A 26,848-nucleotide genomic window follows, 5' to 3' on the forward strand; every position below is an offset into this window, starting at 1 on the left:
ATAAAAGTATAAGAATTGAAATTATGCTCTACGTAGTTGTGTGGAATAGGTCATAAAAGATATTTTTATGCTCAGCTTGATTTTACGAAAACAGTTATTTGTAAAGTTTTATCTTTTTATGAAAACAAAAGGATTTTATTTAACTTTAAAACTATTGATTTTTAAAAATAAATAATCTCTTATATATTTCTTCCTATTCTTGTGGCTTACGCCTTTGGAATAGGTCTAACCCATATTCTTACGCATCACTTTTTTTTGAGGTAAACCGTGTCCTTATTTTTAGGACATTTTCTTGCGTAATGGATGTGTAAGAGTAGTGGCGTTAAGTTGCAACAATAATGGTGTTTTTCTAAAGCTAAGTGAGAGTATAAATAGCAATGTCATTCAATTGAAAATACTCACCCTTACTCTAGCATATTTTTTCTAAAGCTAAGTGAGAGTATAAATAGCAGTGTCATTCAATTGAAAATACTCACCCTTACTCTAGCATATTTTCTATCTTTTAAGTCTTATCGAGTCATCAAAAGTCTTATTCCACACAAGTTATTACAAAGAGTGTTCTTGTTTTCTTTTGCTAGAATTAACTTGGGGAATTGGAGAGTTAGTTTGAGTGAACTGTGTATTTAGATTCTCTCAACTAATCAATATTCCAACAATACAAATGGAAGAACAAAGGACCGAAGAAGCTAATGAATACTTCCTATGTCTCAAAATAAATGCCTCAAGTTGACATACTTGTTTGCTAACACAAAACTTTATACAATACAGAGTACCGTATTTAATTATCAGTATATGTAAATTAAAAAAAATTGATATTTGAAAAATATACAGACTCATTCGCCAATGCAGAATTTTGAATAATATAGAGTAACTTTGAACAAGTACCCACATATATTTAACTTATGTATAAAGCAATAATGAAGGTTAAAGCGGTGTATGTATTGACATATTGTTTTATATGCTATTTTATCCCTCGTCCCACGGTCATTTTTATGCATATTTGAGCCTTCGGAGCTATTTATAGTACTAATGTGTGGTTTTGAGTGTTTTATAGAGTTGTCATTTGTTTTGTAGGAATTTTCCGGATTTTTCGGTGATTTCTATGGTTTTTCGACCACTATGAGATATCGAAGCTTATGTTCACATTCATGATCGTCTTACGTAGCCCATGACCGGTTATTTCGGTGACTAAGGGCTTGGTTCCTGGAATTGGTCCAAGCAATGGACCAAGGAATAGGAATTAGGCCACAAGTGTTTGAAGCCCAAAGGAAAAGAAGAAAGAAGACTCGACCAAAGAAAAAGACCGGGCTCGATCGTGCGGATGCCCAGAAAGGCGGTTTGAGGAAAAAGGCGGGCCCGATCGGGCAGCACTTCGCTCGATCGGGCGCGTGTTTTCCTAGGGAGTTTAGGACTTGTTGTTTTAGTTTTTTTTGGGTTGTATTTAAAATATTTTTGGAAGCTTTATTAGCTACGTTTATATATTATAATTTTCATTCTAAAACTATTAGAGAGAGACTATTGTTGAACTCAAGTTTTCTCCTTTATTGCAATATTTCATATTTCCTTCATTCGGTATTATTTCTCGTCTCTTTTATCGCTTTATTGATTACTTTGATTTTAATTTCTTTGTTATTTTGTGCTTTGATTTCAATCATGGTTTTTTTATATGATTTGATTAGTTTAGATTTTAATATGTGTGAGTAGTTAATTTCTAGGGTTCTTGGGGGATCCATAATTAATATGAAGGGATAAATTGTGTTGGTTGATTATTGATATTGCATAATAATTTCTTATTGGATTGTTTTAATTCTTTACAATTGGATTATGAATCGAGCAGATGTGATTTGATTTGATTGTAAAAGTACAGCAATAATGAATTGATGAATCGAGCAGATGTTAATTTGATATTAAAGGTTATTTTCAATAGGAACTTTGATCTAGTAAATTGCGAGAGCCTATTAGGTCTATGTTGATTAATAAATTGCAAGAGCTTGTTAATCATAATGTTATGTTTACAATATTAATCGTTGATTGTTATGTTTTATCCCGGAGTATTAATTATTGGTGAACTTGTGAACCTAAGCCTTTTATTATTGATTGTTCCCTTATTTAATTATTGTCATAGTATAATTCCCACAATCTTACTTGTTCCTTAATAATTTAGATTATAATAATTAATTAGGAATAGAAGAACGATGTTTCCCTGTGGAATCGACCCTACTTCCCTTTCTATTATTAGTTAGCGGTATTAGGAATTACTTTTGATTAGGTGATACGACTTTAGCTTGTCAAAATTTGGCGCCATTGCCGGGGAAACAGTTTTATTTTTATTTCTGATTATTTTTGTAGTCTAGATTATTTTTCCTTCGTCTCAGAGAACGCAAGTTCTTTGAGACAGTTTCTCATATTTGTTTGTTTAGTTCTGTGTTTATGCCCAGGAGTTTTAGATCAGGTTGCATTCCATTCGATCCTGAAATCGAACGTTCTTTTCATAGATAGAAGAACCTTTTTAGACAAGTACGAGCTACTTCCGAGGGCAATATATCTTCGGAACCCCCATCTGATTCTAACGACACAGAAGTTTCTTCAGAACCAGAATCAGAGATGGCGAATCCACCACCACCACCTTGCAAGATCAACGATTATTCGCAGCCATCCCTGACAGATTTCCCACATCTTGCTCCTACACCAAATCTCGAAGGAGTACAATTCGAAATTAAACCCTAGTTTATCACTATCTTGCTCGTACACCAAATCTCAAAGGAGTACAATTCGAAATTAAACCCTAGTTTATCACTATGATCGAAAGGAATCAATTCAGCGGAGCTAAGGGTGAAGATCCAAATCTTCATATATTGGACTTTTGCCAATATTGCAATACCATCAGACAAGCTGGGGTCATGCAGGACCAAATTAAGGAGATTCTTTTTCCCTTTTCTTTATGTGGTAAAGCTAAATTGTGGTATAATGGATTAAATAGGACTGCCCTTGGTATGACTGGAATTCTCTTACTATGAATTTCTTTAATAAATATTACCCTACAGACAGGACAACTTTGTTAAGGAGTTTGATCCAAAATTTTGCCCAAGAAGCTGATGAATCTTGTATGAAGCTTGGGAAAGCTTTAAGGATTTGCAGAGAGAATGCCCCCATCATGGGCTCGCACAGTGGCATATAATCCAAGCCTTCTACAATGGACTTAGAAATTCATCCAGATCAATCCTAGACTCAGCAGCTAATGGAAGATTTATGAATCTTCAAGAAGATGTAGCAGGAATAGTTATCGAAGAGATGGAAATTCATAATTCCTAACATGGGAATCCTAGAGGCTTTGCAAACAAAGGGAAACATAATGTCGATTCCGTATCATTTGTGCAAGCTCAATTAACCTCTATTTTTCAGAAATTAGATAATATTAGTACTGTTATTCCTGCTTCTATAGCTAATGTTCTGCTGCTAACAATAATACTACTGATGCTTTTTGTGAAAATTGTGGAATTGTAGGTCATTGGGAAAAAGATTGTACGAGTTCCATGGAACAAGTTAATGCCTTCCAAGCCTATAAGCAAAATAACCCATACTCCAACACTTATAATCCTGGACTCCGGAACCATCCAAATCTTTCCTACCGGAGTACTAATGTGCTAAACCTTCACCTCCACAACAACAACAACAAGAAGAAGCCCCACAACAACCACAACAAAAATATTACCAATCTCTTAACCAGAGGACCCAACCACAAACTCCACCTCCATCTACTGACCCTGCCCTATCAGAAATTAAAACAATGTTAGCTAATATGCAGAAACAGATGCAGAGTAGGGATGCACAAATTGATTCGATCCTAGCACATAATAAAATCATAGATAATCAAATTGCGCAACTTTCCTCTACTCTGCAAACTCGCCAGCATGGAGCTCTTCCATCGCAGCCTGTACAACCTACAGATCATGCTAATTCAATTACCCTAAGAAGTGGTTCACACTATGATGGGCCTTCTATGCCCAAAGATGATGAACCTATTATAAAAAAATTGTTAATCCTGATTCTGTTACATCAAATGGTGTTATTACTAGCCCTGTAGGGCCCTAGGATAAAACTAACTGGTCATATGCACAATGAGGAGGACGAAGGCGTTTGTTCTTTTAGGTGGTCTTCAAACGATTTTAGATGCATTTGTTCCCTTCTTGCTACCCATGTTGTTGCCTTGACTTTTCATTGTTTATTTAGCAACATTACAAGCCTATTTTGCCCCATTGGTTACTAGTCTCAAGCTTGGCTTGTGGGAGCTATTAGTTAGTGAGGTGAGGGAGTTGTAGTGTGCACATAATTATTCTAATATGGGTGAATAAGAGGAGTAATTTTTTCTTTTGATATTGTGATTGGAAAAAAATGAGAAATTGTTGTTCAAAGTTGAAAAATTCCAATGTGAGATAAAAAGAAAAAAAAAAGAGCAAAAGAAAAAAATTGTTTCAATGTTCAAGTTTTCTAATGAAGGTTGCTCAAAAGAAAAGAAAAGAAAAAAGTTTCAAGAAAGAAAAGAAAAGAAAAGAAAAATTTTCAAAGTTTGTTTGTTCACTCAAGTTCTATAATGTTATATTTTGTATATATGAGTGAAGTTGTAAGTGTTGGAAAATTTGTAATATATTGGGTTAGTTGTTTGGTGACTTTTTGCAGCATTAAGTTGAGTTATTGTGGAGATGATCGGTCATTATTTATTTTTAATCTTGTTTTTATTAGGATTTAGCTCCCTTAAGCATCGCTTTGCTCTCACATTTTCCCAAAATTTTCCTACCCTTTACCTAAGCCTTACATTACAGGCTTTGAAAACCTTCCGACCTTTGTGCATAGAGTTGTTAGGTATATGTTGATTAATAAATTTTGAGAACCTGTTAATCATGTTATGTTTGCAATATTAATTGTTGATTGTTATGTTTTATCTCGGAGTATTAATTATTGGTGAACCTGTGACCCTAGGCCTTTTATTATTGATTTTTCCCTTATTTAATTATTGTCATAGTATAATTGCCACAATCTTACTTGTTCCCTAATAATCTAGATTATAATAATTAATTAGGAATAGAAGAACGTTGTTTTCATGTGGAATCGACCCTATTTCCCTTTCTATTATTAGATAGCGGTTTTAGAAATTACTTTTGATTAGGTGATACGACTTTAGTCTGTCATGTATATAGTGCAAAAATCAAAATGAGACATTTATTTTGAAAGGGAGGGAGCATTGATGATTAAAAAATAAAAAGTTATCCCCTCCATTTTCCTAAGTTCTATTCAATTTCAGTTCTTCTAATTCTTAGAAACTTTTGTTTTATTCCTTTTTATGACAACTTATTATTAAAAATTTTAACATCAACAACAACACTTTGTGGATCCTAATTTTATTTTATAAATCTCTTACTCTGTATCTATCTCATGTATCCCTCTCCTTAACACAAACGTACCACCAACATATCTACATGGTCTCTATTTCCACTTTTCTTTGCATTGTTTTGCGTAGGTATAAAATAACTAACTAAAACTTAGCAAATTGAAGGGAGTATATGTCAAGTTTTGCTTTGATCAAAGTGAAGCACTAAGTTTGAATCATTGGGAGTACTTTCTCTGATTTTTGTAAAGCGCATTATTGGGACTTGGTATATGTATTGATGCAGAACTTTGAACAATATTATCTTTAATTATCAATAAATATAAATTTTAACAATTGAATATTAATAAATAAAAATTATTGAAACAATTTCAATAAGTATCCACAAATATTGATCAAAGTAGGTCAAGTGAATAGTGCAAACGTGCACTAATTAATAATAAAAAAAATAACCAGAAGAAATATAATCTTAAGCATAAAGTTTTTAGTGCCTCCGTTTAAATGGTCTTATTAATTTATTTAAGTAAGACTGATAATAGTTGTATTATTGACTATAGACAACTCAACTTTACGGGGAAAAATTTGTTTTTTAAGGCCATATCTCTTCACCTTAATAAAGTAAAAATAATTACACTTTAGCCAAAATATTTCAATTTAGTAACAATAAGTTTTGTTCAGTAAAAATAATTTCAATTCAATAAAAACTAGTAACTTTATTGAACATATATAATAGAGAATTATTAAAAATATATTTCAATCTAAAAATAATTTTTAAAAAAATAATTCAAGTTCAACAAAAATAATTTTAGTTCAAAAAATAGTATTAGTTCAGCAAAAATAAAGTGATGTAAATTAAACAACCCTTAAACTTCTTTTTAATTATATAATGGGGAAAGCTATCCTGAACTTGATAATTAAAAGTTGAAGGGGAAACTCATGTGATTTACGGTTTTTTTTTTATCTATACTATTTTGTATAATTATTCTCGCTTTACCTTTATAAAAAATAATAAATATATTTTTCAATAAAATTCTACTGGAAATAATAATTTTTATTACCTCTGTTCTTAGTAACGATATAGTCAAATGTGACATACATTTCAATATACTACTTTGACTATAATAATAATAATAATAATAATAATAATAATAATAATAATAATAATAATATTATTATTATTATTATTATTTTATTATTATTATTATTATTATTATTATTATTATTATACAAATTATAAAACAGTTGATATCATGAAACTTTATACTAATAAGAGTATTAACTATTTAACAACATATTTCATTATCTAATTAGTTTTCAATACATTAGTACAAGAGTATAATTAAAGTTAGTACAATTATAATAATAGTGAAAAAAGTCAAATTGTGTCAATTATTATGAAATAAATGAAATTTATCATACACCCTCCTTTCCATAATAATTGACACACTTTGAACACTGTATATTGTATCTTTTGAGTAATGTATGAAATGATTAATATCATGTAAAATGTTTTGAAGTATATACTGTAAAGTTCTAAAATATTAACTTTTAATAATTTTTATTAATGTTCAATCATAATAAACTAGTTATTGGCCCGGGCGATGCCCTGGGTCTTTATAAATTTATTACTTTAATCGAACTTCATATATTTTGGCTTGTTTGTCATTGAGAACTTAAAAGGTGGGGTGTTTTTTATTTATTTTTTTATTTATTTATTTATTTTTAAGATGGTAGCTTAAGTAGTTTGTTGTTTGTATGAGTTGGTTTGACTATAAGAATAATTTTTTGCATTAATAAATGTAGGGTAAATGATAATTCAATCCGTTGTGGAAATTTTTTTTGATAAATCAAATTTGTATAAATTTGATATCAATATATATATTACTCCATAATGCACAAAAAAATATTACTCTATAATAACAATTGTAATGTATATATAAATCAAATCTTTTACTATGTAATTACTATTTTATGAATTAATGCACAAAAAAATGGAGTAATGTTTAGTTTCTTACAAATTTTATTATTGTGCAATTATTAAGGAGTTATATTTCAAGGGAAATTTCAATAGGTTGGTATGCATATATATATGAATAGTTTTCCAATTAAACTAAATATTAATACATGGAGGTTAATGCATGGAGTTTTTCAATCATTAATGGACTGGTATGATGTGGCGTCACATCATATGCCAAATGGCAAAATTGTTGACACATGGAAAAATAGCATGTCTTGCCATGAGTTTTAATAATATATATTGATATTGATATTGATGGTCAAATTCATGCATTGGGATATGTGATTCAATATCGACTATATAAATTATTATAAAACAAGGAGTATTATTAAGACACTGTTTACTTCACCTTAATTTTGCTAACTTGATTTGATTTGAACATATTTTTTTTTTTCTGATATGCACCTTTTTTTTTTCTAATTTGATTGATTGTGTAATTTGACCAAACGACTTTATATATACCCTAATCTTATAATGAAAATATGTATTAAGCAAGGTTCTGTTAAATTTGTAATAATGTGTATTTCATTAATATATATTTTATAATTTTTTCATTACGAAAATGAAGATATTTAACAATTACAAATCATACATAAAACGATAAATTATATTATAATTTTTTTTCCCGATCTAATCTAATTTAAACTTATTTTTTCTGATCTGATTTGAAATAAGTACTTTGTAGTGAGGTCCTAAAATAAGGTTACTTAACAAGGCCTAAAGCAATCAACTAAATAGGAAAGAAATCAAGTCACCACCCTAATAATGTTGATCCTATTCGATTTTTACCTTCAAAATCTCATTTGATATCAAATCTCACAGGATAACAATGACACTTCAGCATGAATTTGACACTATAAGATTTACAGAATTCTCAAAACAAATTCAACACACTAAACCCTTGTAATAATCTAGCCGCTAATCACATTTTCAAAACTTCTCTCAAACTCTCAAAACTACAAAAATGTCTGATAATCCGGTAGAGGGAGGCATCAAGATGCAGAGAATGCTCAATTCCGACAGGAATGGCGAAGAGCGAGAAGACAGATTGAGCTCTCTTCCAACCGCCCTCCTTGTCGATATCTTGTCTCTTCTTCCTATCCACTCGGCCGTTGTCACCGGCATTTTATCCCACCGATGGTGCAATCTTTGGACTCAAGTCACTTCTGTTCGTATCGACAAGGACTATTTCGACGTCACAAATTATCGCTTCTTGCCTAACAGTGAAGGTATAGTAGCACAACTCACTTCCCCTGTTATTGATGTGTTTGACATATATATCCCTTTTCCGTTGGAGAAATTCGGTGCAGGGGATGATATTGTGTTTCGACAAAATCTCCTGCTCCCCGTTCAGAATATGTGTCAAAGGGTCTTCTGTGGTTGGATTCGAAGCATTTTCGAAAGACGTGTGAAGGTGATTAAGGTACGCTTTGAGGAGACTGATGAGTGGTTTGGTGTTTTTTTGCATCTTCATGTTCCTGAATGTAAATCATTGGAAGAGATTTATATCGAAAAGTGGTGTGATGGTCAATTGTTTCTTCATGAATTGGATGAAGTAGAACTTTGTCTTCCTAATTTGAAAAAGATTGATGTCTCTATGCAATCTTTTCGATTAGATTTTTTGTCTCGCTTAATCAGATTTAGCCCATTGTTGGAATATCTGAAGTTAGAGGGAAGGCCGCTGGAGTATATGGTAGATGATATTCTCTTGCAGATAATATCTCCGAATTTGAAGAGGCTATCCATACAGAGAGATAGTTGCTTTATGCCTATTCAGGTTGTGATAGATGCACCAAAACTCGAGTTCATTTGTTTGCAGGACTATAATCATTTGTCAAAATATAGTTTTGTGAAGAAGACGCCAACAACTTTGGGTGGTGCAATTATTTACCGAGGACTTTCCCCCGATCAATATCTACAGGAAACGAACGAATTGGAATTCCTTAAGTCCATGTCTAATACTTTGAGAAGCCTTACTATATCTGGTACCATAGTAGGCATTCTCGCTAATTTGATTCATAGTAGTCAGCCTAGTCTTCCCGTATTTCAACAGCTTACTCATTTTAATGTGGCTATCATGTATCGGAATCACTGGAAAGGCTTTGTACATCTTCTTCAATACTTGCCTAATGTACGGATACTGCGTGTATATCAAAGAGAAGATCAAGATGTAGACATCAACGACATGTTAGGCATTGGACTGGATTTTGTTCCTGCTTCAATATCGACAAAGATCACAAGGATTGTGTTGAAGAATATCGAGGGAAAAGCAATTGAGATAGATGTCATAAGATACCTGCTGAAAGTTTCAAATGTTTTGAAGGCCATTGAGATTATAATTGCACCTAACAATATTCAGTCTAAAGAAGTTCAAACTTGCAGGGAACTGGAACTCTGCGGCGAGTTCTATAATCTTCCTAGGAGTTCTTCAGATTGTCAGATTAAGTTTACTGGCAACTATGTTAATGTGTCAACCAAGGGACTGACAATTGGAGCACTTGATTGTGGTATTCTGCGCTGCACTCGAGATTAACCGTGCTTACCTTCCGAAAATGCTAGATAATTGAGTGTACTAAGATCGATCATGAGATCTTATATATGTATTACAACTTTAATTTCTTTGTTATATCTTACTAGTTCTCATCTTCTTTACAGATTCTCTACCGTTATGTTTACTACATTAGTATAAGAGATAATAATGTCCTGAAATCAGCTAGAATTGTTTAATGTATGAGATAGAACGTTCCCCAAGTTGACGCGATTTCATATGGTTGATTTTTCTCTTTGCATTCCTTATATGATGATTTAAGTTTTTTTTACTGGGATTACTAGTAAAGATGGCCTTTCAAGGTATTCCTCATTTAATTGTGTAAATGAAATGAAATTCATTATTGGTTATCTTAATACTTGAATCAGCTACATTAATACCTATGGAGTGAATAAGAAATACTTTGTTAGCTATAGGAAGTAATAAAGTATTAATGAACCAAAGGGAAAGCATTACTGCATTGTATGAACATAAATGTCATTGTGAAACATCTGTGGAAGCTCAGAGAAAACTGATATGCAGTTACACAGTATGTCGTAAAACTGTCTTTAAAACAGAAAGGCTGCAACTTAGAGGATGATCAGATCATCAGCAAATTTAGATGTGTTACATACTTAAATGAAAGCTATGTAATTCAGCTCTTCAAGAATCAGAAAATCATTGGTTTTTCTCTTTAGTATTCGTCTATAATATATCTGGAAGAAACAGCTTGAGCTGCTGAAAACCTGAAATGTTTTCAACCCCACTAGAATTTTCGATATGATAATTAGAGTGGCGGAGAGAATGACCAAGACTAATAAGTGGAAACAAAAGCATGTGACATGCCGGTGTTTTGTCAAATGAACAAATATTATCGTGTACATATAGTACGCATGAAGGATTTAAAATCTGTTTTGCCGCGCTCACAAGTATAGCTTCTGATCTCAGTTTTGATGCAGAAATTATTAGTGTATTTTGGTTACTATAAAGACGGCTGCTATAAAAGATTGTTCTGTATATGACTTTTTACTCAGTTCTGCATTCTTAACTATCAGATTTGCTGCATTTTCTAGAATGCTAATGGGCACAGATCATATGGTATATGAACTCAATTCATTATTCATCCCAGTAAGTTTGACAATTTTAGTGCTAGAATGGGGGTTTGTCATTCAATTACACTCGTAAATGAAAACATTAAGGGTCTAACTATCTAAGAATGTACAGAATATGGATCAATACAGAAAAGAGCTATATTCTGCAATCTAAATGATTTATCTTTGGAGTAACTTGAGCCTAGAGTTGAATGATTTCCTTACTCCTGTACAACATAGGCCTTCAAATTCACTATCAGTAAAATATTTTCATATGGAGTATGTATAACATATCCGGTTATCCTCCTTTATATTAGATTGGTATTATACTTCCATTTTCCATCTGTCTCACATTAGCTATTGCATCTCTATTTTGTTTAAACCTAATTGTTATTTTCATGCATCTTTCTCATTCCAACAAAAAAGAGGTAAGATCCCACACTCATTCTATATATTTCCTTAATACAAAAGCCAATAAAATATAATCTAATATAAATATTTTGCCGTCAATGATCTAAGTACGAATATTGAGTTATTATAAATTTTAAATGGATGTGTAAAATGTATGTATCTTTCCGCAGATAATTTGATTTTCATCTCGTCATAACTAAGATGGAAACAAAATCTATTGAATTATATACCCACGGAATATCCGCCTTAAATTACTTACCAGTGCATATCACCAGTCTTATTCGCCTGAAGATTTTCTTTCAGGCGGATAAGACATCTCTTTGATTATTAGTATGTGAAATATTATTATAATTGTCTCTTTGTGATTCTAATTTGATTAGAAGATCATGTGATTATTTTTTTTTATTTTTTTTTTTAGGAAAATGTGATTATTTAATTTAATACAGAGTAACCTAAAGTATTTTGAATTGCTTTTTATGTAGTAGCAGCTTGATATCACAGCACCAGGAGTGAGTGTGATCTACGCATGTATTGGGGCTTTACTTCTAATAGGAGAACCCATTCGTAGAGTTACATGGTTTGTTTTGGTACGTACATTGACGGCAAGCTCCTATATTTCTGGTGTCACTGGCCTCTCAAGGCGCTCCATACCCTACTTGGGAGTCCTGCTGCCATTAGATCTGCTATAATGACTACTAGTTTTATCTTTGCTACAAACCTCTTTTAATAGTTTCAATCATTTTCAATTAGTATATTAATTAATGCATATATTTTGTCACTCAGTTATAGCTAAAACTAGAGACAATTCGGCTAGCCTGATGGAGGATTCAGATTTCAAACATGCGACCATACAGCTCTGGTGTTGGACATGTCAAACCAAACCGCACCATGGTTCCTAGATCAGTCTATGACTTAACCACAAATAATTATTTGGCCTTCTTACGTGCTCTTGCCTACAATGAAACTACGGTCTGAACCTTTTTCCATGGTTCACACAAATGTCCTGATTTATTATATTATAGGACTACCGTTAAGAAGAAAAAGGTACCCTTCCATTACAGTCTACTGATCACATCATCTTGCACATCTGCCATCAGAAATGTGAAGAATTTTAGTTCACTGGGAATTATACATAGCTTGTGTTCTCAGTTATTCCCCTTATTCGTAATAGCATAGAGTGTTTCATCTTTATTAGTTGTATGAGTATTGTATCGCTGTTTTTATTAATGGTTGATTAAGCACTATTTGCAAAGCAATTTTGGGCTAATTGTAGGAATATTTAGTCGCATTTGACACTTAGTGCCGAGTATACATAAGACTTATAAATGCATGATTGCCTCTTTCAAATTGATTGTTTGATTTTACATAGTAGTGTTATTCCGATTAGCCATAGTGCCATACCAATTACTTCAAGCAGCAAAAACTACCAGTATATTATTGTTAATTTGTTAATGAAAACATGTGTATTTTAGTATACTACCTCCGTTTTTTTTTTAAGTTGACACGTATTTCTTTTTTAAAAGGGTTTTTTTTTTTAGTTGACATAATGTTAAATGACAAATTAACCCTTACTTTACTTTACTTTCCTCCTCACAATATACCCAATCTCTCTCCTCCATTACCCATCCTCTCTCTCTCCTCTGTCATGGCATAACCAATCCACCATGGATAACATCTCAATTTCTCTCTCCTCTCTCACTCTCCAACTATTAATGACTCGCATAATCACCATGAAGACCATTGTAATCAGCGTCATATGAGGAGCAATCAGGGTTGTCCGCCGGTCTAATTAATTTCACCTTCACGTTGCTGAAATTGAACTTCGTATGAGCACCTTGATTGTCTAAGAATTCGATTTACGACACCACCACCACCATGACTCGGTGGCTTTTGGTCTGTTGTCGTGGAGATGGAGCGCCACCGCGAGGACAAGGAGTGGGAATAGATGTATTTCCAGAAGCTTCACTTACGAGAGCGCCAAACACAAGGAGATCCGGAGCAGAGAGAAAGTGAGCATCAACACAGCCGAAGCTGTGTAGCCGGAGTTGATAACGGTGGTGGCGGTGGCGGTAGGTTAGACGAAAGCTTGAGTTGGTACGGTGGTAGGCCTTGTTCATTGGTTCAGTATATGGTTAGGTAAAATAAGGTTAGATAAGGGTATATGAGTATTATGCTTTTATCTATTACGCGTCAAAATAAAACGCTTCAACTAATAAGAAATGTAAGAAGTATTATTGACTATAAATTATATGCGGCCTGCTATACCGTGCGGCACGAGTTACTCGGTAAGGGGTGATTCGAGTTACTCCTGCCCGAGTAGCCCCTCAAGTGACCCCGACCTAAGAACCCCTCGAGCAATCCATGATCGAACTCTTGAGTAACCCGAATAAACCCTGACTGAGTAACCCCTCAAGTAATCTTTAACAAAATCCTCAACTAACCCCTCATCAAACTCCTTAAATAACCCTAATCAAATTACTCAAATAACCCCTTACCGAACTCCTTAAATAACTCTTAAATAACTCCTAATCCAGTAACTCAAGTAAACCATGACCGAGTAACCCCTATCCGATCATCTCAAGTAACCCCGAGTAACTCAAGTAATCCCTCACTGAAAAACTCGGGTAATCCATAACAAAATAACTCAATTCTTCTGAATAAACTTGCCAAAGATATTGCAAGAACAACATTTAATCAAAAGATTCAAAATCACATAAAAAAAAACTAAACTGAATCAATATCTACGATTCTACAAATACAGAACAAAACGGTCAAATTAGAAATTGAAATCAGAAATAAAAGATTATAGTATATTCATATCATCAACTATAGTTACATCAACATTTTTTCTACTTAAATATCAGATCCAATCACCAAAACAAATATAAATAAATAAATAACAAACCCGGCTTCCAAACGGTTCACATCTCTCAAATTCAATGAATAGCACAAGAGAATCCGCCGGAAAACCGCCAATACCCCAGGAAAACGATGGAGGAAAAGCGATTTCCCGGCAAGAAGTGGATTAGGAAGTGAGGTAGAAGACGGGATTAAGGACGAAATAGAGGAAAGTGAAGGCGGTGCAGGAGAGAGAGAATAAGAAGATGCCGTAAAGAAGGCGGAAACCCATTGGAGGAGGAGGTTGAGAAATCTGAAGGGGGAATTATGGAGGTTTTTTGGGTTTGGTTGGATCTGAAAAAAGAAAAAAACGGAGAATGAGGGAAAGGAATGACGAGTGGGAGAAGGAACTTGTGTCAGAATTAGAATGAGACACGAAAGGAGGATGTGTTTGAGTGTTTTCGCACTTTCCCAAATTGGATGGGAAACTTTAATTAAAGATTTTTTAGAGGGCAGTTTTTTTTTTTTTTTTGTTTTTTTTTTTTTGGGTGGTGGGGGTGGAGGGAAGCGAGCTAACATATTCATTAATCAAGGGACAAAGTGTTCGAAAGTATATAAGGGGCAACTATTTCTGTATTTCAGGACAATGATTAACGTAAATCTGTTCTATACCAAACGGCATTATATTAACAAGGTGATGGGCTTAATAATTACCATCCTTTTTTACATGAGACCAAACAAAAGACTTAAAATACCCATCTTCAAGCACACTATCAAAATCAGACATAAAAACCACCCCCTTCGAGAGCCTATTGATAAGGACTTGGCAATCAGACTCCGGAATTACATCATCATACCCAAAATTTCATTGAAAGAATGTAATCAGTTAACCATTTCATTGATATGCTTTGAAATATATACACTGTACAAGCAGTAACATAAGGCTACAGACTAGGCAATTACTTAGCTACAAAACAGGAAGAGATATATACACTTGACAAACTAAATATATACGAAACTGGAATATATTCAAAATATATTCTAACATACCCCCGTAGTCGAAGCGGGAGGTTCATGAACGCTTAGGTTGTCCCGGACGTCATCAAATAATACACGCGGAAGACCTTAAGTAAAAATATCAGCAATTTGATATCGGGAAGGAACATGTAGTACTCGGATCTCGCCTTTAGCGACTTTCTCACGAACGAAGTGAATGTCCATCTCAATGTGTTTGGTGCATTAATGTTGCACGGAATTACCTGCTAAGTAAATAGCACTCACATTGTCACAGTAACAAGATCCAACAAGAATCAAAGACAACATCAGTAACCCCACGGTACTCTGCCTCTGCATTGGAACGGGATAAGGTTGGTTGTCTTTTCAACGACCATGAAACTAAGTTGCCTCCAAGGAAAACACAATAACCAGGAGTGGATCGTCTGGTATCTGGGCCCCCGACCCCAATTTGCATCTGTATATGAAATGAGCTTACCCAAAGATGATTTATACAAGTGAAGACCGTGAGACAAGGTGCCATGTAAGTAGCGTAAGATATGCTTAAGAGCATTCATATGCTCGTTCCACGGATCATGCATGTGTAGACAGACCTGTTACAATGTATATGAAATATTAGGTCGTGTAAAAGTGAGATCGATATTGCAGTGCACCTGCAAGACTACGATACTTAGTGGGATCTTCATTAGGAGAGTCCTTAGAAGCACTAAGTTTTGGTTTGGTATCAACAGGTAGGCTGGCAATCCTTAACCCGACCTGAACCCGACCCGAAGTTACTGAGAGAAACCCAAACCCGAACAACTCGAATTCGACTCGATTTAACCCAAATTTCATATTTCGTAATAATATTAATTTTTACACTATTTTTTTATAGTTTCTAATCATAACCCGAAATTTGACCCGAACCCGACCTGTTGACCCGAATTGCCACCCCTATCAACAGGAGTAGCACATGCACTACACTTAGCTATGCCAGCCCGATCAATGATCTCCGTAGCATACTGCTTCTGAAATTAAAATAAACCATAAGCATTATTACGAGTCACAGTAATGCCCAAAATATAACTCAAGGGCCATAAATCCTTCATACCAAGTTTGAAACCCAAATTAAAAGAGCCATAAAATGCTTCCATAAGCTATCAGATGATGATGTGAGAATGATATCATCAACATATAACATAATATAAGCCATGTTTGAGCCCTGCTGGTAAATAAATAGAGAGTTATCAGATTTACTTTGAACAAAACCAATAGTAGCAACAGAGTCTGCAAAACGCCGATACCGACACTACTAAAATTCGGCCAATTTACGACCGTTTATTCACGATAGTCAACAAAACGGACGCAATATTTTATTTATTGAGACTGTTAATTTACCGGTCGTGGACTTTAGGAATTGTGACCGTTTAATAACATTCTGCGGCTGTGCTAGCAGCCGTAAATAAAATTTAATTTAAAAAAGAATAATGTTTACAATCGTCTTACCGATCGCAGATACATACGCAGATTTGGTCGAGAGTTTTTGAAAATTGAATAAAAATTAAAGGAAGCTGCGTTTCATTTTGTTAGAGAAAGGAAAGGGGGGAAAACGAAGAAGACAAAAGAAGGCGAATAGCGGTCACACATCCAAGATCTCCTCCCACCGACGCGGCTTCCTCCGGCCGGCGACGCTTCTCGTCGGTAAGACCTTTGAATTCTTTTTTTTTTAATTTATTGAATTAGTGTGAAAACCCTAACTTTTGGGCCCCCCTTCGCAGGACCACCGTCGCCGGTATTCCATGTTGCCCGTTACTCCTCCTTTTTTCGTCGCCACCACGCAGGTAAGTTGTTGAATTCCTTTTTTTTTTGTTTAATTTGGGTGAAAATGCCTAATTCTGGGTCGCAAATCACCACTTTCGCAGACCACGACGCCGGCCATCCGTACTGCCCGAGCCTGCTCCTTTTTCCGTCGCCGCCACCCAGGTATGTCTTCTTTTAATTTCTTTAAGTTCTCTACAAACCCTAACTTCCATTTGAATACTTGTATAATTTTGTGTTTTGGGTTATGTTCATTGCTGTGTTATAAAAATATGGATTTAGATCCTTAGATATTATGTTTTGATTTTTGAAAATCAGGAATTCTTTGAGCTAAAACTGTTGTCTGTTTCATTTTGTTATCACTTGTAGTCGATGGTTATTCAAACTGTAAATGCATAGATTATTGATGCCTGGTGCATGCACAAAGTGAATACATGATTTCAAAATCATTAATTCAACTACTTGCATTGAAGAGTTAATCCTTGCATATCTTCACGTGGCTTGGCTTTTTTGTGTGTGTGTGTGATGGTAGGAATGTGAAAAGTTCCCTTGGATATATGTTACATAATTTTTTTTTAATTATAAGCTTTATGATTTTCATTTATTAACATTGTGTAATTGTTTAAGTGAAATTCTTAATTGTTACTTAAGAATGATTAATAGATTTGTTTTAGCTTTTCGAAACTAATTACATGATAATAACCCTTGATTAAAATGGTTAAATGTGTTGATGATTAAAATAGAATTGATTTATGTTCTTAATTATGTCATATTTTTAGATGTGTAAATGATTTTATTTGCATCATCATATGGCTAGATACCCGTTCAAGTCATATTCTTTAGAACTATGACTTGAATAGTCCCCGGTACATTTAATCTTGCTAAGGTAGTGAATGTATGCTATGCTTTTGATTATACGTAATATCCTTCGATGTTGTTTCCTATGTTGTTCTCCGGGTACATATGTAAGTTTAAAAGAGCTCACATCGTGTACTTGGAGAACTCATGGGAAATGCTGCCGGATTTTATGTAGAATCAAACATAAGCCATACATTCACTAGTGGGGTTAGATGTTGAAGGATGGGTTAGGTTGAAGTGATAAGGACCTTCGGATACCATTTAGATTCTAATTGCACATTATACAATGATTGTAATGTATATAAGATGATTGTGAATGATTAATGTGATTTATTTGTCATAATGTTGTAGAACTTGTCGCCATGAAAAGGAAAGAGCGTTGGTGGATGTATGATAGATATGATGGTCATAACCTTAGGGCAGAGTTTGTGGAAGGGGTTGAACAATTCATTTAGTTTTGTAAAGCAAATCCTGAGAGCCGGGGCATAGATGAAGTTAGATGCCCGTGTCCGTTATGTAAGAATAGACCTCTTCATGATGCAAACACAGTAAAACTTCATTTGTACAAGAAGAGGTTTATACCTAAGTATATATTATGAGTGGGTGTCTCATGGTGAAGGGTTCCCTACATCAAGTGTAGAGCAACCAAATCCTTACCATGAAATGGTTCTTGATCCTCTTGGGAGTAATCATGAACCATCAGATGACGATGGTCATAGTGGTTCAGATGAAGAGCCAAATGCTCAAGAAAAAGCATTTCAAGAGCTTTTAAAGGTTGCTGAGCAACCACTGTACGAAGGGAGCTCCATGTCTGTGCTAGATATGGAATCTCGAATTGTATCTTTGAAGTCGGAATACAATTTGCCACATAGGTGTGTTGATGGGTTTGCTTCATTATTGAACGAAGCAATTCCCGGAAATAATAAGATGGGGAAAACATTCTATAATACGAAGAAGATTCTTATTAACAGACTTGAGCTTCCGCACGAGAAGATTCACACATGCCCAAAGGGTTGTATGTTATTTTGGAGAGGTGATGCTGAGTTGGATAAGTGTAGACTGTGAAAAAGGGACAGATAAAAGAGGACTTCAAAGGGGTCATTAGTTCTAATAAAAAAAACTCATTTATTTCCCCATCACTCCAATGCTACAAAGGTTGTTTGCAACAAAGAACGTTGCTGAGGAAATGACATGGCATGTCAAAAATCCTAGAGTCCAAGGCACAATGGCACATCCTAGTAATAGTGAAGCTTAGAAGCACTTGGATAGGTCCTTCCCCAATTTCGCATCTGGACCTAGAAATGTGAGACTCGGTATGTGTACCGATGGGTTTGCTCCGCAGTACCGATGGGTTTGCTCCGCATGGCAAGTTCGGGGGTCAATACTCATGTTGGCTAGTCATTTAGACCCCTTATAACTTGCCTCCATCGATGTGCATGAAAAAACCATTCATGTTCATCTCTTTACTCGTTTCTAGTCCTTAAAATCCAAAGGGGAACTTGGATGTGTATATGCAACGAACCGTTAATTACAGAATTGAAGCAACTGTGGGATGTTGGTGCAACAACTTACGACATTTCTAGGAGACAAAACTTCAATATGCGTGCAGCAATCTTGTGGACTATAAGTAATTTTTTAGCTTATAGTATGCTTTCTAGATGGTCAACAGTTGGTAAAAAAGCTTGTCCATATTGTTTGGACAAATCAAAAGCTTTTTGGCTTGAAAATGGTGGTAAAATGTCATGGTTTGATTATCACCGACAATTTCTTCCTCCCGAACATCCTTTTGTAATAACGAAACTGCATTTTGTAAGAACAAGGTTGAAAAGGGGTCACCACCTCACATAATGTCTGGTGACGAGCTGTAGCAACAAGTTCAATACTTGGCAAAGGCAACAGATGGCCCTAAAGCACTCGCAAGTCTAAAAAAAGAGAAACTAGGGTGGTTCAAACAAAGCATTATTTGGGAGCTTCGATACTTGAAGACTCTTCTCCTCCGCCACAACCTCGATGTCATGCATATTGAAAAGAATTTCTTTGACCAACTAATTCACAAAGTGATGGATGTGAAGAAACATACTTCAGACACAGTTGCATCTAGAAATGACATTGCCAAATATTGCAAACGACCACAATTTCATGTGACTGAGTATGCGAGAGGGAAAGAAACTTTACCAAAAGCCCCATTCACACTAGATAAGGCTAAAAAGAAAGTGTTATATGAGTGGGTAAGAAGCTTGAAGTTTCCTGATGGTTATGCTTCTAATTTGAGTAGATGTGTAGATTTACAAACATGCAAGCTTCATGGTATGAAGAGCCACGACTGTCATGTGTTCATGGAGAGATTGTTACCGGTTGCTTTGAAGGAATTGCTCCTAGTCCATGTTTGGAAAGTTATTACTAAGATTAGTCTATTCTTCCGGGACCTTTGTTATTCCACCATTAAATTGAGTGATATGGAAAGATTGGAACATAACACTGCAGAAATTCTTTGTAAACTCGAGAAGATATTTCCACCATCATTCTTTAACTCTATGGAACACTTACTAGTTCACCTGCCATATGAAGCTAGGTTATGTGGTCCTTTCCAATATCGTTGGATGTACCCTTTTGAAAGGTTCTATTTCCTACAATGTCATAATTTATAACATTGTTTATGTATCTATAGTTGTTTACATATTATGTACTTATGCAATAATTTAAATTATAGGTTCCTTAATCATTTGAAACGTAAAGTCATCAATAAGGCTCGTGTTGAAGATTCAATATGCAATGCATATTTAACGGAAGAGGTAGGATACTTTTTCTCTAACTACTTCGAGCAAGGAGTGGATACAAAAACACGTGACTTAGGCCGTAATGTTCATGATGATGTTGAAAGCACTTAGGATGATAGTGTTCCAGAACTCTTTAGGGTTGATCATGGACATGCATCTACTGGAGGAGTGCACCACTTTTTGGATGAGAATGAACTACAACGTGCTCATTTATATGTTTTGGGAAATAGCGACATTCTCGAAGAATAAGAGAGGTATTTAATTTGTCTTTATGACACTCACTAAGATTTTGTAAAATTTTGCAACGTATCCAATTTAGACCACCATCATTATATTCTTATTCTGGTTATAGGTAAGGGGGTTTGAGGACCACATTGTTCAAATGCAACCTACCATCCGTAAAGAAGATGTCTGGATTAAACATGAAGCTGAATTTCTCGAGTGGTTTAGGTTGAAAGTGAGTGTTTTACGCATTTGATATCCACATGTTATCTAACTTAGTAACAAAAATTTCACTACCTATATCAATTTGACATATGCCATATGAGCAGGTGATTCAAGAAAAGCCAAATGATAAAATATTGTTTGCTTTGGCAAAGGGCCCATCTAAACGAGTGCGTACTTGTAACCAATTCTATGTGAACAAATACAAATTCCAAATTTATGGCCATGGAAAACAGAAGTCAACCATGAATTTCGGAGTATGCGTATCCAATGAATATGGTGGAGATATTTTTTTAGTTATTTAGAGGATATCATCAAGTTGGAGTTCACTGGTGCCCTAAGAACTTATAAGACTGTTCTCTTCAAGTGTAGTTGGATGGATCCTGTTTCAGGGTTTTTTGATGTCCTTAGGGAGAGTTACAATTCCAAGACTGATCTCTGGACGCCTGTACCTGCAAAACAACGGAGACTCCGATGGGTGGGATATCCGCCTCCGACGATCAAGTTAGAACGTATATGAGAAGTAAAGTGCAGAAAGTAAAGGGTCTCTCTCGAATTCCAAGAGTGGATCTGCAATGTATAATTGCTCGGTTTTGGGGTGTCAAGTGTCTGACTTTCTCTGATATAGAGTTAATGTGTATTGAATATTTCAGAATAGATGTTCTTAGGAGGGAAATATCTCCCTTTTATAGGGTGTTGAAAAACACGCCCAACACTAGGTTTTAGTAAACCTAGGGCTGATTGGGCTTTGCTTGGAACTTTGGGCCGTAGGAGGCTACTTGCTCAGTTGGCAATTCTGCCTGCCACGTGTCGTGACTTGATTGGACCACCTTGGACCTCTCACGAGGTGACACGTGGCGGGAAAAAATCCCCTAATCATTTGCCCCTCACAGGGGTGACGTGGCATGCCACGTGGCGCCTGCGACAGGTGTCACGCCATGATCGGAGAACAACTTTTTTTTTTTTTTTTTTTTTTTTTTTGGGTGACCTTGAAATTCTCCCCTTATAAATAGGGGGTGTCCAAATCATTTGGACATTCTAGAAAGTTTTAAGACAGGATTTTGGACGACTGCTCTAACTCTCTAGACTGTTGGTGCTTGTTTCTACAGACTGCCTGTTTTCTTTACCGCCTGCTTCTTCAGCTGTTAAAGTTTTCAGGGGTTCCAAGACTTCTCTACTTCCAAGGTAACCGCTTGTTTCCCTTTTCTCTTTGTTTTTTTCTATTTTAAAAAATGGTAGCCCAAAAGCACCCGGCACGGCCTAGGTTAGTGATCAGCCGATCACCGAGGACGGCTGAATCTAGAACTAGGAGTGCCGCCTGCCCCATGCTGGACCATCCTTTGCAAACTGCCCAGAGTCCGACTGTCTATGTGTCTTTGTAGGACACCATGGCCAGAACAAAGAGAACTGTTAGGATTACAAATTCGGACGGCTCCTCATTTTACGCGCCCATAAGCGAGATCTCGGACGTGCCGCCTGGCGTCCCTAGTACCCCAAGTGATTCCATTTTGGCGGAATCAGGGGAGGAGATTCAGAATGCTCCTCTCATCAGTGAACCTCTCGTCAATGAACCTCTCCTCATTGACCTGTCCGGGCAGGCGACTTCCTTGTACGAGAGCTCGGATGACGACTCTAAGCCGAGCACTTCCAGTCGGCACTCTGACGACTCAGAGGAGAAGCACTCTCGGCTTCATACAGCGAGAGAGAGTCATGAGGTTGAGAAAGGGGAGAAATGGGCAGAGCCGACTGCCACCCAAAGGGAAATGTACACTCCCTATTTCTACCATGTTCCCAAAGGCAAGCGTAAGGCCATGTCTGAAAAAAATAGGGAGCTTTAGGGCTAACCATGTGATGGGACATGGTTACATTTTGACTGTGTCGGATGCCGAGGATACGGTAGTCTGGCTAGAGTCGTCCAACTATATGGACGAGTGTTTTGGATGCTATATATGAGGCGGCCATCAAAGCTGGCTTTAGATTTCCTCTACATCCGGCTGTAGAAAGGATTTTGGATGGGTACCAGCTGGGTCTCTGGCAATTGGCTCCAAACTCATGGTTCAACATCTTGGGCTATGTTGCCGGTTGCGAGATGTATTGGGTAGAGCCAAGCTTTGAAGCTTTTGTTCACATGAATTACCTCAGCCGGACCCCCAAAACAAGCGGTACCGGCTGGTATCAGATTTCTAGCCATAAAGGCTATATGATGACAATGGGGAAGGAGAACAAGTGGAAGGATTGGAGGAACACCTTCTACATAGTCTCTAACCCTGACAAGGTCTAGAACAGAAATTACAATAGGTGGAACAGGGATCCACCTTACCTAACAGGCGGATCGGACCTGCCGCCTGTTCCTCAGTCAAGCAAAGGAAGAGATCCTGGATAGAGGGCTCTTCAAAGTGTACATATAAGAGAACCCTGAGACTGGGGTGAGGGAGTTCGTCCCTCAAAATTACATCCCAAAGTATAAATGGTTATACGATGGGAAGTACCTGACCGTCTGCGGCCTTAGCGAGGAGATGCCGAGAGGTAGAGGATCGCCTATTTAGCGTGTCTTACTAGACTTGCTTAATTTTTGTGTCTAACCATCTGATTAATCTTTTGCAGATAAAGCCATGGAAAAGATCTCAGCCTCCAAAAAGATAGCCGCCCAACTCCGCGCAGCCGTTCTTGGCAAGCGGTCTACTGAGGAGTTGCCTGCCAAATAGGCGCCTAGGGTGAGCTTCTTTACTTGAGCACCATTTCCCTTCTTTTTAAATCGGAAATTATTTTTGTCGCCTGTTTTTTATTCATGGTCTTGTTACAGAGCGACACTGTAAGACCCTCCTCCTCAACTCAACTGGACCCCAAACGTCAAAAACAGACGGCTGAGAAGCGCTGACTCCTGGCAGTGCCAGGAGACAAACGGCTGGGAGGCAAGGCAGGACTCCCCAAAGTGGGGCGAGGGCTCTAGCCACCCCTGGGAGCAGCCAGCCCCCAAGGGAAAAGGAGGCGGCCACAGGTATAACTTGCTCAAATTTTCAAAGTTTGTTCAAACTACCGACTTCTTCTGATTTCAGGTGGCTGGCTTTCTGTTTTTATGCCACGCACTAATCAGTTTCCTTTGCAGACGCCCCTCAAGAGCCAGAACTGGTCCAGATGGCCAAGGCCATGCTGAAGGCTATCCTTGCTTTGGATAGGGACTCTATTAAGGGAGTCGGCACCCTTAACCTTGAAGCCATCCTGACCCTCCTCGCCGAGGTAAACTTAGTAAAAAGTTCTCTATTTTCATGTTAAACGTTTGTTTGGTCGCCTGCAACTGATGACTGTTTTGGCTGGCTGTAGTCTATGCTGCGAGTATATGGTCTCCGCAAGCCCATCACCGAGAAGAACAAAAAGGTAAAAGCTGCGAAGGCCATGACCGCCTCTGATTCTGATAAAGCTATGTTCCAAATAGCTCAAAACGAGATTCTGACAATGACATACTGTATTACCAGGCAAACACCACTTTGCAGGTGAAGAATGATTTAGAGGCGGCCAGGAAGAAGATCTTGGAGCTGGAGAAGTCCGTAAAGGACCTCAAGGCTGAGCTCGGTCCTCTAAAGGAGGCGGACAAAGAGGCCGAGGGACTCCGCAACCGGGTGAACATGCTCAAGGGCCGCCTGCTGAATCAAGAGGCTGACCTCACCCAGAAACTTAACCAAAAAGCTGATGAAGAGAAGATGGCCATAGTTCAGGACATGATGGAGGACACAAATGCCATCATGAAGATGACTTGGGCGGCCCTTTTCCCTAATACCAGCTACGAAAAGTGGGGGAGCTAGTTTTCCATCTGTATTGATCAATTCAACAAGAAGATCATGGGGAAGACAAACGGTGATGAGGAGGCGAAGGGTGATGAGGAGGCGTCCGACTCCACTTCCAGGGAGTCGGACCAGGAGGAGGAGGAGAAGCAGGAGGCGGACGATGATGAGGAGCCGCTGCAGGAGGAGGCGAATGCCGATACAGATCAGGCGCCGGTTGATGATCCAAATCAAGCGGCTGCCAACACTGAAGGTCCTCCTCCAGCTGCTTAATTTCAATTTTTATGTCAACTTTCTTCGGCCTGCGTGCCGTTGGTTTTGTATCTTTACCCAACTAGGGGGTCGAGGTTTATATACAATTTTTAACTCTAACAATTCCAGTCGGTCATCTAGCCGAATGTTTATATTAATCATTTGGCTTTTTATGCCGTTTTTCTTCAAATTTTGAAGTGTTTGAATTTTTTTGCTATTCATGAATTTTGCTAAGTGTATGTAGCTTGCTTTTTGTTTTCATGAATGCATTATAGACTTACTGTTCTTGTCCCTAGGCGACTGGGCGCCTGGTTTTCAAGGGTGAGTTGATTGACTTTGAATTTTTGATACTCTATTAATATTACTAATTCTAGGTCAATCAATCACTATGGTGATTGCCCCAAACAAGGCGGTCAGTCGGCCATTGCACAGGTGAACACCTAGCATTTCTCGGCTCTCGGCCTCAATAATATTCTTAACGAACTTTGGCTTTGTACTTAGCGCATTCCTATCTGATTACAAGTAGTCCCGTCTATTTAGTGCTTGTATAGAACATGCGCTAATCTGGACGTTTTTAATCAAGGTAGCCTCATAGTGAGCAAAAATGGGAATAGTGGCCGAAGGCCGTTTGTTTGCCAAAAAATAGGCGGTTTCATTCGCACCTTTTAGATTCCAAGTGTAGGTTGATCAATCTTACTCGTACTTGAGTAATAGTCGGCTATGACCGGCTGTTATGTTTGCAACTAAGAGGAATAGTGGCCGAATACCGTCTGTTTGCTAAAAAACAAACGGCTTGGTTCACACCGTTTAGGTTCCGTCTTAAATTTGCGAGTGACCATGAGTTGACCCTTTAGATTAATCAATTTGCCTTTGATTTAAGTGAGTAGAAGAAACAAGCTGCTTTGGTCGCATGGTTCCTCATATAAACTGCAATGTACTAAGTTTGGTACTTAGTTTATTTTGTTTGATTTTAGTTGGTCGTCTGCTTTGATGGATGCATAGAAGCAGGCGTCAGAGGGGATGTCCAACCAAAGTAGCTACACTTGTTGGGTTACATGCGGTTACCCAAACTTCATCACTTTGGTTTGAGTAGTAGAGGAATCAAGAGGCTTAAGCCACCTGATCCCCTTTATTCGCCAAGTTTTACTTAGCTATTAACTCAAAGGGTGCCGATTGCATTTATCCCAAGTAATGACAGGAGGTTTCTGACTCAGATTTAAATTGTCTACCGCTTGTTTGGGGAGCGGTACGTTTATCTTTTCTTTGGTCAAACGGTTATGAGTTTGTCAAGTGGACACTCGGTTGGGCCGCTTGTTTTAGGTTTATAGAGCAATGTGCCACCCAAATGGGAGATGTTCTCTGCGACGAATTCACCCAGATGGATGTCGCCGGACGCCTGCTCAAGTTTTGGGATAGACGTATTGGTTTAATTTTAAAAAGATCATTCGGCCATGGCCCTTAGGTTGATCATCCGGCCTGTAGCCTCATTAGCTTGTTCAGAAAAGAACAAGTTGCTAAGTAAAGAATTGTGGCCGACTGTGTTTTGCACAGGCGGCTTGCCCCACTGAGGAAACTTGTACAATAATTAAAATAAATTGTAAACTTTTATTGATATGTTTACAAATAATTTACAAATCTCAGAAGTAGTACTTTTTTAAGT

The 26,848-nt window shown here is 36.8% G+C and overlaps 1 protein-coding gene and 2 long non-coding RNA genes across 3 annotated transcripts; all 3 read left to right on the forward strand.

Annotated features, from left to right (window-relative positions):
* Positions 1-8,364: 8,364 nt before the first annotated feature.
* Positions 8,365-9,933, forward strand: LOC110739899 (F-box/LRR-repeat protein At3g26922-like). The gene has a single exon (XM_021920379.1). It carries the CDS (start codon positions 8,365-8,367, stop codon positions 9,931-9,933), a length of 1,569 nt encoding a protein of 522 aa, XP_021776071.1.
* Positions 9,934-16,540: 6,607 nt separating this feature from the next.
* Positions 16,541-17,795, forward strand: LOC110739858. Its single transcript, XR_002514934.1, has 3 exons — positions 16,541-16,961; positions 17,039-17,101; positions 17,183-17,795. It is a non-coding gene; the product is annotated as an uncharacterized LOC110739858 (long non-coding RNA).
* A 5,594-nt stretch (positions 17,796-23,389) lies between these two features.
* On the forward strand, positions 23,390-25,752 carry LOC110739859. Its single transcript, XR_002514935.1, has 3 exons — positions 23,390-23,871; positions 23,961-24,394; positions 24,479-25,752. It is a non-coding gene; the product is annotated as an uncharacterized LOC110739859 (long non-coding RNA).
* Positions 25,753-26,848: the final 1,096 nt, after the last annotated feature.

The sequence above is a fragment of the Chenopodium quinoa genome, unplaced genomic scaffold (assembly GCF_001683475.1).
Source record: "Chenopodium quinoa cultivar QQ74 unplaced genomic scaffold, ASM168347v1, whole genome shotgun sequence".
NCBI lineage: Eukaryota > Viridiplantae > Streptophyta > Magnoliopsida > Caryophyllales > Amaranthaceae > Chenopodium > Chenopodium quinoa.